This window comes from Eschrichtius robustus, chromosome X (genome assembly GCF_028021215.1).
Source record: "Eschrichtius robustus isolate mEscRob2 chromosome X, mEscRob2.pri, whole genome shotgun sequence".
NCBI classification, from domain to species: domain Eukaryota; kingdom Metazoa; phylum Chordata; class Mammalia; order Artiodactyla; family Eschrichtiidae; genus Eschrichtius; species Eschrichtius robustus.
The window spans coordinates 9,159,996-9,176,605 of record NC_090845.1 but is presented as its reverse complement, the minus strand read 5'-3'; the positions used below and the strand labels follow the sequence as shown (position 1 = coordinate 9,176,605).

The window sequence follows — 16,610 nt, the reverse complement described above, 5'->3', positions numbered from 1 at the left end:
GCTGGCATGTTCCAAAGAGGTCTCCATGGGAGATGACGTCTTTAGGCAGAATAAGGTTTCCATGGTCAAATACATTTGGGAAATATTGGGTTAACCAAGCTAATGGTCTCTCTGCTGTACAAGTTCTCAAACTCTTTAGAGTGCTAGTGGGCACCATGAGTTTCCACAATGGGAGGGAGGGTACGGGTTGCAGCTTTTCTCAAATTCATTTGACCACCGAATGTTTGGTTCTGTTCTCTCCCTCCACAGAGTAATTCCTCAGGGTCAGGACTCAACAGGACACTTTTAAAGTAATAATTGGAGGACACAGTACAAATTCTTACTATTTTATCTCAAATTTATAGTTTAATCTGAAGAGCCACTCTGAAAGGGCTTTTTTTTTTTTTTTTGGTGTTTTTAATCACAGCAGTTTTTTTTTTAATTTTACAAATATTCGTGTCAAAAATTTTTTTTTAATTTACAATGAAAACAGTAACCCATGTTCCCATCAGGCATAACGTTTATTTTTAAAATGCGAAAGTACTTGCCTCATCTGTAAAATGGATTCAGGGCCATCTCTTCAGGATTAAATGAGAGAATGCATATGAACTGCAGAACACAGGGAAGCATCCAGTAGATGTTTGCTTCTAGAAATAGTCATTATTATCACGTGGCATCATTGTAGTGAGGATTAAATGAGATGGTGAAAACACCTAAGATAGTGCCTTAGGCTGTAAATATTTACAGACAGACTAAGGGGATGTATGAATAAATACATGCAGGACTGACTCTGTTGCCACCAGATAAAGAAACTATAACTATTCCTCTGTCTCTATGTTAATGCGGTCCCAGCTGTTGCCACCCATCACAATTCTACTCGTTTCCTATTGCTGCCGTAACAAAAGACCACAAACTTAGTGGTTTAAAACAACACACAAACTTATTATCATACAGTTCTGGACATCAGAAATCTAAAATGGGTCCACAGGGCTGTGTTCCTTCCGGAAACTCTAGGGAACAATCTGTTTCCTTGCCTTTTCCAGCTTCCAGAGGCTGCCTGCATTCTTTGGTTCCTGGCCCCTTCCTCCATCTTTAAAGCCAGCAACGTAGCATCTTCTATCTTGCCTCCCTCTTATAAAGACCCTTGTGATTACATCGGGCTCGCACGGATAATCCAGGATCATCTCCTCATCTTAAAATCCATAACTTAAGCACACCTGCAGAGTCCCTTTTCAATATAACATCTTTACAGGTTCTGGGGATCATGACACGGACATCTTTGTGGGAGTCCTTATTCTGTCTACCACAGCCATCATAGAGAAAGAGCCTTTTTGTAAATCTCAAATGGAATAAGCATCTTAAAAGGCAGGTCTGCATCGTATTCTGTCTTTTATCCATCACAATCTCGAATATAGTACTTTGAGCAAAAGAGATGTTATAAACATATTTATTGATTTTTTGCTCTTCAGTTTGATTGTGAGTTACCTACCTTTTTTATACACTTCTTCCTAGATATGGCAGAGGAGGCTTTCAATATCTGGGGAACTTGGCATTCAACATTAAAAAGTGGATCCAAAGACCCAGGAATGACAGGTGAAGCATAATTTTTTAAAACTGTTATCTCATTTACTTGTTAAGTTAATTTCCTTTCATTTTCACCTTACTATCATCGTATTACATGCTTGTCAAATATTATTTGGAAAATGCTGGAAACAGAGAAAAAGGGGTAAAGCTATACTTATCCTTTCCACCAAAGTACATCAGTCTTTGACTTTATTTCATTTCATTTCATTTGCAAGAGTTTTTAAAGATACTTACAATCATTCTCTCTGTGTACCTTTATATGATTTGTTTACCGTCCATTCTCCAGTTATTTTCCATTATTATTGTTAAGAGCCATGTAGTATTCCAGATGCATATTTGTAGTTTATAGCCCAAAGCTGGGACAATGAGTTGTTTCCATTTATTATTGATGTTGTAATAAGTTATGATGTCAGGGACCTCTTTTATGTACCTTTTTTTTTTTTTTTGGTATTTTAAGTTATTAACAAATTCACAAAATTTCAGAAAGCCAGTTACAAATCCAGAATAGTAAAGTGGGGGACTTCCCTGGTGGTCCAGTGGTTAGGACTCCAAGCTTCCACTGCTGAGGGCCTGGGTTCGATCCCTGGTTGGGGAACTAAGATCCTGCAAGCCGCGTGGTGCAGCAAAAACAAAAACAAAACAAACAAAAAAACAGAAGAGGAAAGTGGGTCAAAAATGATGAACCTTTTCAAGAATTCAGAGGTACAGTCACTTCACATTCCATAGAAGATGCGTTGGCTTATGCTCCATAAGCTGTAGCTGGCAGTGCCATTTCACTGTACTGTCCGTGTCACTTTAACCTCATTGGTATTGCAAATCACTGGGTTTGCATTTTGGCTTCTTTAAAGAACAAAATTGTATTTATTATTTTCATTTGCCTTTCTTTCTCACCAGTATTTTTTCATTTTTCTATTAATCAGCTGAATTTCCCCCACTGATTACCAGTTATGTCATTGGCTATTTGTGTATGCTAGTGTTTTTAAAATTGATTCTTACAAACTCTTCCTATCATAAAGATGTTAACCCTTTGTCCACTTTGTTTGCCACTGATATCATTATCCCTTGCATTTTTTTCCCCTTTTTGGATATCTGAAATTTTTTTAATGTTTTACATAGGTAAGTCTATCACTCTCTCTCGTTGTGAATTATTTTGCAAAATTAATCTTTACTTTTACTTAAGCATTGGAGAGTCAGTCACCTATGCACTTTTCCCTTTCATAGTATTCCATTATTTTAACCCTTAATTCTTTAATCCATCTGCAATATATGTTAATGTATTGCATGAAGTGTGTAAATTGTTTTGTTTTATTGTTTCTCCCAAATGTGTGTGTATGTATGTATATGTGTGTGTGCGTGTGTGTATATGTTCCCTTTCTCATTGTTTCGTAATACCTCCCATATTACATTTTTAAAGCATGGTACATTTTTAATTTAATGGCCTCTAATCCAGTTTGAGTACTTGAGTACTGATCCATTATCTAACTACATCTCATTGTATCCCATGAAGTGCTTTACTGCCTTTTCCCCCAAGGATAAACTATTCCACGATATTCTGCTCTGTTTTCCTTCGCTGTTTCAACTCTGATCTGTCCCTATGTAAATGCTTATATGCCCCTCTCTCCCCAAAATGATCTGCTCCCTTTCCCAGCCTACTAAAAAGAAATGAGAGGACAGGGCAAATCCATAGGAAAAAGGCAGCCTGGGGACATAGGCCCCAGGAACTCCTCATTTGCTTGTGAAACGCAGTGTTTTGCTCTCCTTTCAATTTCCTGAGGAAAGTTGTATCAGTTAGGGAAGGCTAACTGCTGTAAGAAACACCCCCGAAACGTCAGTGGCTTAACCTCTCACAGGTTGATTTCTCCCTCAGCGCCCAGTTCACTGTGGATTGTGCAGAGTCACTCAGGGGCTCAAGTTCCATCTAGCCAGTGGCTCCCCCATCCTCAGAGGCTTTGGAGTCTTCCATGGTTCCTCCATCCTGGGCTACAAGTTAAAGGAAGGGAGCAAGCAGGAAAGACTAGGCGTGCGTTTGGGGTTTTTTTGTTTGTTTGTTTGTTTGTTTGTTTACTAGACCAGGCCTAGAAATGGCTCACATCACACCTCTGCACATGTGTTAGCCAGACCTCATTTATGTGGCCCTCCTAACTGCAAGGGAGGCCGGGAAACGTCATCCAGGAAGGAAAGGGGACGATTTGGTGAACAACGAGCCAGCCTCTCTCACAGTGGTGGTGGTGGAATATACACAGCGGCTGCTGTCTTCATTATCTTCCGGCACCAAATGAGGCATTTTTGATTCATTTCATTATTCCTACAGCTTTAATTGACACAATAGAAACATGGAAACATTATTTGTGTCTCCTCTGGATTGCAAGTTGCACTGAACAGGAAGGGAATGTTCCTTTCACCTTCTAGGTCCAGAAAAGTTCTCCTAACCACGCAGAAGGGGGCTTTCCTAAAACATAAATTAGGGCCAAGGACTGTCTGGTTGCATTTGACAGCTAACCTGTCGGAGTCCAGGCATCTGTCTTTGGAGCTGCTTCACGAATTGTGCCAGTAATCAGAAAGCACTGCTCACGTCCCTTACTAGGAAGTCTTTTACTTTAGGCAACAACAACTAAGCGTGTCCGCACTTTTTTAGTTTTTGAAATTGGCAGTAGGAAAGAAAGAACAGGGCATCCCGACAGGGGTTCTACAAACCAATTCCATTTCTCGTCCTTCTCTCCGGCTCCCAGGTTCCTACGGAGACATTTTTGAAAGCAGCTCCCTCCGACCGGGGCCGTGTTCTCTTTCTCAAGGGAACCTGTCCCCAAACTGGCCCCGGTGGCAGGGGAGCCCCATGGAACTGGACGGCAGTGCGCAGGTCACTGGCAGGACTCAGACCGCGAGCGCCGCCGCCGAGTGCAGGGCGCACGCCCCCGTGGCCCGCGTCTGCGGCACGCCCCCCATGCAGGGCGGCGGGGGCGGGAGGCGCGCGCCAAGGCCAAGGCCGGAGCCGTGCTGGACGCTGAGCAGCGCCGAAGACCTCGCCGAGCGCGAGCCGGAGGTGGCCTGGCCGCAGAGGAGAGCCAAGCCTCTGCACCAGAGACCTGCAGAGGGTGCCAGGCACGGTGACAAGAGGCCTCCTCCTCCGTATCCTGGTCCAGGGAAGCAGGCCCTAGCATCGGCCCACCAGCCCGCGGAGCCGCCGCTGTGGAGGCCCCAGAGGCCAGAAGGAGGCTCCGGAACAGCTTTGGAAGAGGGAAGCCAGAGAGCCGAGCGAGAGCATCAGGCCGCCCAGCAGAAAGCGAGCAGCGCCTACCCCGGTCCCGCCAGCGATCAGAACAGTAAGACCTTGGGGGAACCCTACTGGCTCGACTGGCAGAGGGAGCGGTGGCAGATCTGGGAGCTCTTATCCACCGACAACCCCGATGCCCTCCCGGAAACGCTGGTATGAGATGAGTCCTCCACGCTCCGCCCTCACGTCCCAAACAGCCTTCTTCCACTCAGTAGGGGGAAAAGTGGGTGTTGGACAATTGGGCACTTACTTGTTTTTCTTCTTTTACACTTAAAAAAAGAATAACACGAGAAAAGTCAGTTCACTTAAAGATATAGAGCACTAGGACCCTGGCCATTTATGATAAGATTCTATTGCATAGCCAGCCTTCAGAAAAAACAAAAACAGAAACGGATGCTACTATCCGATCCAAAAGCTATTCACATTGGCTCTTGTATAAGATAAAACTCTCGCTTCGGTATAGCTTCATTGTATTTATGTGTCTTCAGTTTTGACTCTTGTATATTCTGTAACAGATTATGTATGATAATCCTATATGTTATATTCACGGAAAACAGAAGGAACACATTTTGTAATCACTTATTCTAAGTAATGAGATTCTATAGAGTGTTCTAGAATACGCACAAGCGGGTTTCTGTGCTTTGGCCGTAGCTTTTTAACTGGGGACAGCCCTTCCTTCGTTGCCTAAGGAAAACACTAACAAAACAAAATAAAACAGAATATGAGAAGCCATATTTTTCTATAGTAGTGAGATACAAAAAAATATAGTCACTGAATGCTTTTTCATATTGAGTATGTTTTAAGGAAAATATTAAATTTGGTACATTATGGAATATATTTTTAGAATCTGTTTAGAAAGAATTCAGAGAGAAAGGCCGTGCCTGACAAAGAAAGAATAATTAAGAAGTTGTCCTTCCCATTTTAGGTCAAATTCAATTTTATATAGACCATATATAATATATATTTATAATGTACAATTTTTATGTATTTTTCAAAACTGCAAACTGGAATCCAACTATAAAGTGTTTAAGGATCAAAAGAGAGTATTCAAATTACAGAACATGGTTTTTCCTTTTGCCCCATAATCAGTATTAACCAAATTATATGCAGTGCTTTGTAAAGTAAATCATATTTGGAAAAAAATCAAGCTCTGTATTTACATTGTGCCAAAGGCTGAGGAAATGTTTTCTTTGGTAATTTTATGTGTAGTGTAAAATGTTCCTACCATAGTTCAGTAGTAAATTTGAAGTTTTTCAACTGCAAAACAATTTTTGACCAGCAGGTGGCAATTCGCTTCAGTATTTTATGAAATTTTTTTTTCACTTCATAAGGGAATGTGTATTATAGAAAAAGAGGTTTTTTTTTTAATAAAACATGCTACTCTTAATTTTCATATTGGCAATGACATTTTCAGTGGTGTTTCCTAAAGTTCTTATTTGTGCCATAATGAATAAAAAGTTAAGCAAAGCCTTCGTTCCCTGGCATTAAATCTAGTGAATGAACTCGCACCCCATTCCAAACATACACTTCCCTATCCCCAAGTCCAAGTGTAATAAATAATGGCAGTACTATACATACACAGCTAAAGAGCTAGTAAAAAATATCAGGTGGCTTGGGGACGTAACCCGGTAACACTGAAGCAAGTGAAGGCTGATTGTCACTCATTTGAAACTCAATTGTCGATGAGGAAGTGGTTTGCTCCAGGGTGGGAACTCAGGTGTCCCACCTGCCGGACAGGTGTTGCCCAACACAATCCTTGTAAATTACATCTACACTATAGGCCTTAGATGCTCCTTTTGCTTCAGGGCTGAAATAATGAAGTCTAAAAATGCTATCTGATGCCTCTTATCGGGGGAATGATGAGGATATCTTCAAGCTCTGTCATCGGGTCCAGCACTTCTGCCACTGGCAGGGACTCGGGAGGGATTCGCCTGCCGGCCTCTGGTTCCTCCTGGCTGCCCACACACAGCCCAAAGTTGCCAACAAGACCCAGAGCAAACGCTGTCTGCCTGTGGACCACAGGTTGCTTTCCTGTGCCACCCCTTCTCTTCCTCCTCCCGCTGACTCTGTGTTTTCTTGGCTTTGAATTTGACACCAGTCTGGCCAGTTCTCTGTCTCCTTTCTGGACTCAACTGCCTGATATATGGGAACCACCCCCCCCCACCAGGTTCTTGCCCTAATAGTCCTATTTTTTAAACTGCCAGATCAAATGGCCCTGAGGTTGACGTCTGTGTCACAAAAGGTAAAGTATGTCTGTCTATTAATAGTCAGATCTAAAATAGTCCAGAAAACATGGCTCAGAATTTTTTTTATACAATTAAATTGTGGTGTGTGTGTGTGTGCTGTGCCTGTTTATGCCCAAGTACGTACATGTAATGAACAATATTCACTCTCCCTTTCTCTTTAGATGGTTTAAGCCCAGTGGCCCTATCTTTGGCTTAGTGAGTGAAAGCTTGTTTCTCAGATGCCTTTATCACATTGAAAATAAGCTGTTTCTTTAAATTAATTTTTATTGGAGTATATTACAATGTTGTTAGTTTCTACCGTACAGCAAAGTGAATCAGCTATACATACACGTATATCCCCTCTTTTTTTGGATTTCCTTCCCATTTAGGTCACCACAGAGCATTGAGTAGAATTCCCTGAGCTGTACAGGAGGTTCTCCTTAGTTATCTATTTTATACATAGTTTATACATAGTATCAATAGTGTATATATGTATATATGTCGATCCCAATCTCCCAATTCATCCCATCCCCCCTTTCCCCCCTTGGTGTCCATACGTTTGTTTTCTATGCCTGAAAATAAGCTGTTTTAAAACACACACACAAGCCCCAAAGACCTGAGTCGAAGTTGGAGTCATTTCTAACACCTTGTAAATGTTATAATACCTGACAAGAAAAAAAAAAAGCAAACTCTTTCAAGTTGGACAAAACCATTTAACAGGCTGTTGGAGTCACTCATTTCTGGGAGCGAAGAGATCCTACAATCAAGAAAAAAGCTCCAACGTGCCACAGATGTCTCTGCATCTTTGCATACTCAATCACCGTTTTTGTGTCTCTGGCAATGGGGCAGAATGATGGCAGAAATGGCCAAACAGGAATCTGTCTTGATCTAAGAAGCTATTCACATACGTTTGTTGTGGGTTTTTATAGAAAAAAAAAAATCTCTTCTACCAATGGAGTGTGTGCAAATTGAAGAAATTTCTAAATAAGCCCAGCTTGCTTCTTTTCTTATGCACATTTTAATACACATCTGCTTGACAGAGAAACAGCATTGGGATTAAATCTAAGGAGATGTCAGGACCCAGTCCAGGCCTGTGGTGTATGTCGCTCTGATAAGCAAACTGCAGGAGGTGGACTCAAGTGAACTGAGAAGAAAGGAAATGACTGAGGAAGAGTCACACAGAGATGAAAACAGGACAACATTTCGACCGGACAGAATTTTAAAACAGGACTAAATCAGTAGCAAATATTCTTCTGGAGAAAAAAATCCAAACCACAGGAAAATTCCAATAAAGGTTGGAATTCATTGGCACGGTCAAGGCAGCGGATGACGTCGTGAAGATGTGGAGCTGCAGACAGTGGTCTCTGGGGTGTGGACCCCTGGCCTGGCGTGGTCTGCGGTTCCTCACGGTGCACACAGCACCAGCCCCAACCGAAGGCCCCCAGAGGTTTCAGAAGGGTCAGAAAATTCTCTCAATTCAATTTGACCAACATCTGTTCAGCCTTGAGTGAGCAACTCAGACTCATCCCAGTCTGCCTGGGCCATCCCAGGTTTAGTAATAAAAGCTCCACATCCTGGCACGGTAGGGAAAGGGGCCAGGATCCAGAGCGCGCCACCTTGGTACCTCTCAGGTAGGGTCGCCAGATAAGATACAGGAAGCCCAGTTCAACTGGAGTGTCAGATAAATGACTAATCTTAATTTAGTATATCTCAGGTGCCATTTGGGATATACTTACACTTTTAAAAGAGTCGTTGTCCCAGATACTGCATGGGACACACAAATATTACAAAAGGATTTGCATCTATTTGCTAAGTGTGGCCACCCTGACCTGCAGCCTTGCTAGCCACTAGGTCCCCAACAGCCTGCTTGACATCTACACCGAATGCCCCACGGTGCCTCAACAGCCCTGAACGACCAACTGCAGCCTCGACTTCCACGTGGAGCCACGTGGTCTCCAGCCCCTACCCACCCCTCCGTCCAGGGAGTCTCGCCTGCAGCCTCCCTGGGATCCCAGGCTTGTTGACTCATTTTGTCGTAGGCGCGTCCCTGCTTAAACAACATCGGGGCCAGCTCTTCCCTCTGGCCTAGAGGACAAGGTCCACATCCTTCATGATGACGTCAAAACGCTTCACAATCTGGTCTCGACCTGCCGTCTGCATCTCATCTCTCCCCAGACTCTGGCCACGTGCAGAAAACTCTCCATTCCCACGGACAGGACACGCTTTCCTGCCTCTGTCCCAAGGGCCTCGAATGCTCTTCCTTGTTCTTCCTATTCAGCCAAATGCTAATTTTCTTGTAAAATTAGCTTGACTCCTCCCCTCCCGGAAACACGCTGAATCGCCGCTTATTCTGGCATTTGGCGCAGGTGACCATGTTAACAAGCATCTCTGTGCATTATGGGTACGGCCGTACATTTTTGTCTGTAGGTCATTCCCACTCTGTCCCTGACGCCGGGGACTATGTCCTCAGGACTGGGCAGAGACCGGACATAGAGTTGGTGTTTGGTAAATGTTGGCTGAACGTATGCGTGTGAATACGATCGAGCAGTTTACCACGCAGTGGAGAAAAAGTACAAGGCCGTCCACCTTCTGGCAAGTACAAAGGTAGGACCTTATTTTCCAGATAAAAAGGTTTTTCAAGAAAGGAGGAGACAGTCTGGGGAGAAGCTGATGGCAAGCACAGAGACACTGTCTCCTAACCAGCTTTGCCCCACAAAGACACATCGCTGCAGCTCTGTACTGTAGGGGACAAAGAGGGCGGGCGGGTGGCCTGTGATGCATCACCTTTTCACTCCTAAGATTTAAACTTTAAGAGTACACGTGAGAAGCAGATGTGTATTTCCTTGGTTCCTGGTTGGTGCTCAATAAGTATTTAATGACTGAAGAAACAGTGACGTTTCAAAGTGTGGGCTTCAGGGTCAGAGAGAACACAGCTTGACTACCGGCTTTATCATTCATTAGCTGGGTACCAGTTACTTTAACTGGCTAATTCTCCATTTTCTCAGAGTAGTCGAAGCATAATAACACCCAACTCCCAGGATTGTTCTGAGGGTTAAGTGAGAAAATACCTAGGGTTGCGGCAGCCATACAACACGTATTCAACAACTGGCAGTATAATTGATGTCCCATGTGAGATCACTTTAGAAAAAAGAAATTGGGGCCCTCTGCTGCGAAACGCAGGTACGATGAGCTAACATTAACGACACCTGCTCTGGTCTGTTTCACTCGTATTAACTCATTTCATCCCCCACAAGCGGTAGACGGGAACCATGACTATCCTCATTTTCCAGGGGGCACAGAAGACTCAGAGTGACATCAAATGGGTTGCCCAAGGTCGCATAGCTGGAAGGTAGCAGAACCAGGACTTGGGGGCGGGCCATCCAAGTGTGCGGACCCGCTGTTTGGACCGAACCTTCCGTTGTCCACTAGGGGGAGCAAAGCTGTTTCTTGTTTCCTTACAAACAAGATGCCCACGTTTGCTTAGAGGGTGTAGGTGTTTAAGCACCAGTTAAGCAAAAGGCACTTTAACAGGAGAAAAGGGTTTATTTCATATGCATACAGGAACCAACAGAAGAATTATCTGGCTCCTTAAATAGTTAAAGGTTTATAGACCTAACCTAGCAGGGAAAAAGGAGTGGGGAGAAACAGCTTCTAAGGGAAAAACAAATAGGTTTATTTAAGAAAAACAAACGGGTTTTTAGGAGAGCAGACGGGAGATAAGAAAGTTTTTGATAATGGTTGTCTATACAGGTATGATCAGTCTTTCTGTCTCCATCAGGACCATAAAACTCCCCCAGAGAGGGGATTTATGGTAGCTTCATTTCCCAGAAGTTGCTTTTAGTCAGATAAGGGAAGCTCAGGAAGGCTTTTTTCTGCATCTGTTGAATCTCAAATGTCTTCAGCTTAAAACCATCTTTATGCCAAGTCTGGGATTCTGAGTGGTCTTCTCCACACGGGCAAAATGAATTAGAGAAGGAATTAGAAACACGCTTATTCATGCAGGAAAGAAACATGGCAACTCAGTGTTCAGAGTCCTCTTAAAGTAAAATCACTTTACTTGGTCAAAGACCAAGGATCTGGGTCCAGAATCTGCTTGGGAAACTCAGTCATGAGGGGAACCTGAGGGCAGATGAGTCGCCTGGTTGGTTTTCCTTCCTGTTGCTTCGCAGGAGGTGAGCTGGTTGCCTTGCTCTCCCCTCTGGCCTCCATCAGCCGCTTATCCCATCTGGAGGGGCGGATGCCATTGTGGCCGTGAGCACAGCTGAGCTTGGCAGAAGGGCAAAGACTTGCTAGGGACCAAGGCAGTGCTGGTCTGCAATGTCACTGCCGAGCAAAGTGTGCAAACAAAGAAGCAATTCAGCAGTGACAGAGCTCAGACTGCCAGAGGGGCAAGCTGGCCTGGCCCCGGTGAGGTTGTTCACAGCCATTCTGCAAACATGAATGTTATGGGTTGAATTGTGTCCCCCACCGAAAAGATGTTGAAGTCCTAACCCCCAGTACCTGTGAGTGACCTTATTTGGAAAGAGGGTCTTTGCAGACGATCAACTTAAGATGAGGTCATTAGGGTGGGCCCTAATCTAGTATGACTGTTGCCCTAATAAAAAGGGGGAAGTTTGGACGCAGAGACAGACACATACCCAGGGAGAACGCCTTGTGAAGACTGGAGTTCTGCCGCCACAAGCCAAGAACTGCCAGAACCTGGGAGAGAGGCCCGGAACAGACCTTCTAGCACCTTCGGAGGGGGCACAGCTCTGTCAACATTTTGATCGTACTTGTAGCTTCCAGAACTGGGAGGGAATACATTTCTGGTGTTTAAACCACTCTGTTTGTGGCACTTTGTTACGCCCTTGCATGCGAATATGGTGAACAAAGCTCAAGGAGCAGAGACAACCCAGGACACCTCTGCAGCTCAGGGGAGCGGCCACCAGGAAAGCGTCTGCCTTTTGAGACCACGATTCACACAGAAGAAGTACCCAGTATCAGAGGGGTTTTCTGTGTCCCCGTTGGGTGGGCATTGTCTTCACCCCACTGTCACCTTCCCCCGCCCCCATCATCACCTACCAAAGCGATGTGAGATGAACTTTCAAAGGAAAGGTTTTCGTTATTAAAACAAGACAAAGGTGGAATTCTGCAACATTTAGAACTGAGGGGGGCGGGAGGACTTCAAGGACGACTTGGGAATAAGCAACGTTGGACAAGTGGCGTTTGCATGTAACATTTGCTTTCACGTTTCCTACTTGGAACTTTGACCCACGGCTGTGTAAATACGTGGCAGTTGTCAATGCATCGCAAAGATGGAGCGTGTGGAAGTGCAGAGGATTTGAAGGATGCAGGAGGAACGCGAAGCTCGCACCCTGGCCCTGGGATCAGCACCAGCATCTCCCGGGCGCGCTCTCGGAATGCCAATTCTCTCGGCACCTACTGAATCAGGACCCCTGGCGGGAGGGCCCCAGCAATCTGCCTTTTAACAAGCTCTCCAGGGGATTCTGATCTACACAGAATTTTGAAGAGCGTCTAGCTGGGGAAACCACGGGATGGGGAGAGGTGGAGTGGGGAAAGGCAGCAAGATCCAAAATGCTGCCCTAATGCAATACTTTGTCAGAACAGTATCGAATCATATTTTTTTAAGTCAGATGAAACAGGAAATCATAAAATGAGTTTGCCTTACATTTTAACTGAAAGCACATAAACGGACACCATTTGCTAAGCTTCCAACGTGGAGCCGAGGCTGTTTCTTTCTCTGGGTGCAGGAGGGCCAGCAGCCCACCTCCCCCTTCTTAGCTCATCCGCAGCCATCGTCTAACATCCCACTTCCAGTTTCTTTGCAGCAAAGTGAAGAAACCACTGCGAAGCAGTGAGCAAAGAATTTTTCTGGATGTTTACAGTATTTCCCCAATGCTTTCCAGTTTCATGGCAGTATTTTTCGTGATTCTCCTTTAAACCCTTCTTAATCACTCCTTAGTATGTACAGACTTGGTTTATGCATCGTCTTTTGTTTTGCTTAATTAAAATAATTAAGTTACTGACTCTTGGTAGACTGACTACTCGGTTAATAGGAGCAGAGGGGGATCTGTTAGCTGTAGGGATCAGCCAGCACATTTTTTTCCTTTTTTTCAAGTAGATTTATTGAGCTATAAGTATATACCAGACACTTCACACATTTAAAGTGTACAATTCAGTGTTTTCCAATCTAGTCACAGAGTTTTGCAAACATCAATTTTAGAACATTTTCATCACCCCTGAAAGAAAACCCTACACCCATTAGTAGTCACTCCCCTTTCCTCTCTCACCCCAACTGTGGCAACCACTAATCTACTTTCTGCCTCTATAGATTTACCTATTCTAGACATTTCTATAAATGGAATCATACCATATTTGGCCCTTTGTATTGCTTAGCATAATGTTTTCAAGATTCATCCACATTGTAGCATATATCAGTGTTTCATTCCTTTTTATGGCTGAATAAGATTCCATTGTATGGATGGACGACAATTTGTTTGTCCAGTCATCAGTTGATGGACTTTTGGGTTGTTTCTAAGCCAGCGCATTCTATAGAGGAAAAGGAAAGCACTGATTAACCAGGAATTATCTGAAATGTAGTCTTTTAAGAGTGCATCCACTCAGGGAGATCAGCTCGGTGCTTTGTGACCACCTAGAGGGGTGGGATACGGAGGGTGGGAAGGAGGGAGACGCAAGAGGGAGGGGATATGGGGATATATGTATATGTATAGCTGATTCACTTTGTTATACAGCAGAAACTAACACACCATTGTAAAGCAATTATACTCCAATAAAGATGTTAAAAAAAAAAAAGAGCGCATCCACTGATGTACTTCATGTAAAAACTAGTTTGAAGTAGGTTTTCAAACCACATTCTTTTCCCTGAGCTTAAAACTTTTCAGCATAAAACATGGCATAACCCAGTCCATCGAACGTGAGAGAAATAGGCCACATAAAACCTAGAATTCTGGTCAGAAAGGAACCTTCAAGAGAATGTATGGAAAGTGAGGCTTATAGACCTAAAGCGATTGTTCAAATCCCCCCCAATGCAGAGAATCAGTCTAGAAATGAAGATCCCCAATCCTGTCTTCTTCCTTTCCACTAGCCACCATCTCCAGATTTGAAATGCCAACCTAAGAGAGTGAAGGAAAAGATACTTGAATGAAATGACAGCTAAGGATGGGATTTTTAAATTAATTAGTGATATAATTCTCTAGTGGGCACTGCAGTTTTCTCCAAATGATTCGTCTGGGTTAATCTAAGCACGAGGCACTCTCCTGGGAATGTAAAAGGTGAGGGGTGTGAGGACACAGGCCTAATGCCAAACTGGCCCAAATCGATTAAAGAGAAAACTTATTTTCCATTGGTTGTGGGAGGCTTCCCCCTCCCACCCCGCCTCATATCCACTGGCCATAAATAAGGATCGGAAAGCTCAGACAGCAACTAGAAGCCATCTGATGATGATGAAAGAAACCAGCCAATTGAGATGAGGTTGAAGTTGAGCTTGGAAGGAAGTCATCCGGAGAGATGCAATCGACCAGGCACATGCCCAATCTTGCACTTACGGTGGTGAGTCCCAGTGGGGATTCTCTTCCTTGCAGCCAAAAGCATCCTGATAATATTCTATACCCAGCCACTGAAGAGCCACAGGAACTCATCGCATTAACTTATCCTAAATGTAGAAGGAATAGCAACGTGTATAAAAGACGATTCTGCACAGAACTCCAAAATAATAACCTTTAATCATCCATCAGGACTCCACTCCACTGTTACTGTGAAATCGTCTCTCTTCTCACAATTCCTAGGTTATACCACTCAACATGAATAGTTTCCACAGCCCCTGTCACGTGTGACAATGTATATGTTAAAGCATTGAGTAAAAGGTAATTATAAATGTAAGCCTCATCCCCCAAATAGATATAGGCTCCCCAAGAAGAAACTTGTCTTAGAAACTTTAATTTCCAGTACCTGCTACGATTTCACAAAAACAGTGGAATGCTTGCCGTGTGATGTGTGTTAAAAACCTGGCAGAAAGTGCTGTCAGCTTTCTCTTCAAAGCAAGAGAGTAGAGTACAGAAGCATGAAGTTAGATGTTTTCCACATATACAAATGGCAGAGAATTTTATTTAAGGTACTATGGCTTCCCCTCCATTGCAGCAATAAAATGTGTTATTTCTGTTATTGGGGGGGGGGGTGGGTGGATAACTGAGATGTGTTGCTTTAATATACTATATATCTAAGAAATTATGTAATTTTGAAAATTTTACCTTAAGTAAGGAGGAATACGTTGCTTTTGAAATGATTTTTGGTACATTTTACTTGCAGTAAACATAACGTTGTAATATCCATTTTGAATCTGGATACATATTAAGTTTCCATGGAGGGGATACCTTTGTGATCCTGAGGACACAATGAGCTACATTTCAAATTAGGAAGCACAAGGGCCTAATTATAATCTTTATTTTTGTCGAGTGGATCTGGCATATTAAGTAAACCAAATGTCACCCTGTTGTGTTTATATTCTTTAAAAGGTCAAAGACTGCTACCTGTCTTTTCCCTTTAGCGATTTTAAATAACATGAGCTGGCTTAGAGCAAGCACCTGAGTACCTGCTAATCCTTGCAGTTAACGAAAATCAGGAGGAGGCCCTGCTGTCCCCCCTCTAGACAGATTCTTCTTGGGAGAAGTCAGAGGGTGGGTATCATTTCTCAGTACTTCTTTTCTTCCTATCCATGCCTTTTCCCCCTTGGTGATGATGAGGCAATGGCCGACGTTCATTAAGCCTTTCCCCGCTGCAGGCTCTAAGTGCTTTCAGGTGGTTTGGGAGGTGATTAGGTCATGAGGGAGGAGCCCTCAGGAATGGGATTAGTACCTATAAAAGAGACCTCAGCGAGCTCTCTCGCCCTTCCATCACGTGAACAAAACAAGAAGACGCCATCTCTGAACCAGGAAGCCGGCCCTCCTTACCAGACACCGAATCTGCCAGTGCCTTGATCTTGGACCTTCCAGCCTCCAGAACGGTGAGAAATGAATTTCTATTGTTTATAAGCCACCCAGTTGATGGTATTTGTAATAGCCATGTGAACGAACAAAAACAGTCAGTTCTATTAATTCTTTTTATGGCCAAGAAAGCTGAGGCCCAGAGATACTGAGATGAGTGAAGGGCTGAGTCGTGGCTCTAAGCCAGCCGTCTGCCTCCAGGACACTCATTCTTTTTTTCTTTTTCTAAAATTGTGGTATAATTGCCGTATAATGCCGTGTAATTTCAGGCGTACGACATGATGGTTCGATATTTGTATATGTTGTAAAATGATCGCCACAAGAAGGCGTTAACACCTGTCACCTAAGAAATTTTCTTTTCCTTTCTTGTGGTGACTTTAACATCTACTATCTTAGCAACTTTCAAATATGCACTACGGTTTTATTAACTGTAGTCACCACGCTGTACTTTGTACTTATTTGCTTTATAACTGGAGATTTGCCCCGCACTCGGCAAGCACCAACGTCGATGTCAACGTCCTATCTACAAGCTCTGGTTTTTGGGTGCTTGTG

General features: G+C 43.6%; 1 protein-coding gene across 10 annotated transcripts in view; it reads left to right on the top strand.

Moving 5' to 3' along the window:
• Positions 1-6,126, top strand: part of ARHGAP6 (Rho GTPase activating protein 6) — a 489,264-nt gene extending 483,138 nt beyond the window's left edge. For all 10 annotated transcript variants that reach the window (XM_068534002.1, XM_068534008.1, XM_068534006.1 and 7 more), the window contains 2 exons: positions 1,492-1,572; positions 4,293-6,126. In XM_068534002.1, coding sequence (XP_068390103.1) covers positions 1,492-1,572; positions 4,293-4,993 — 782 coding nt within the window. In that variant the 3' untranslated portion in view covers positions 4,994-6,126. The remainder of the gene's footprint in view (positions 1-1,491; positions 1,573-4,292) is intronic.
• Positions 6,127-16,610: the final 10,484 nt, after the last annotated feature.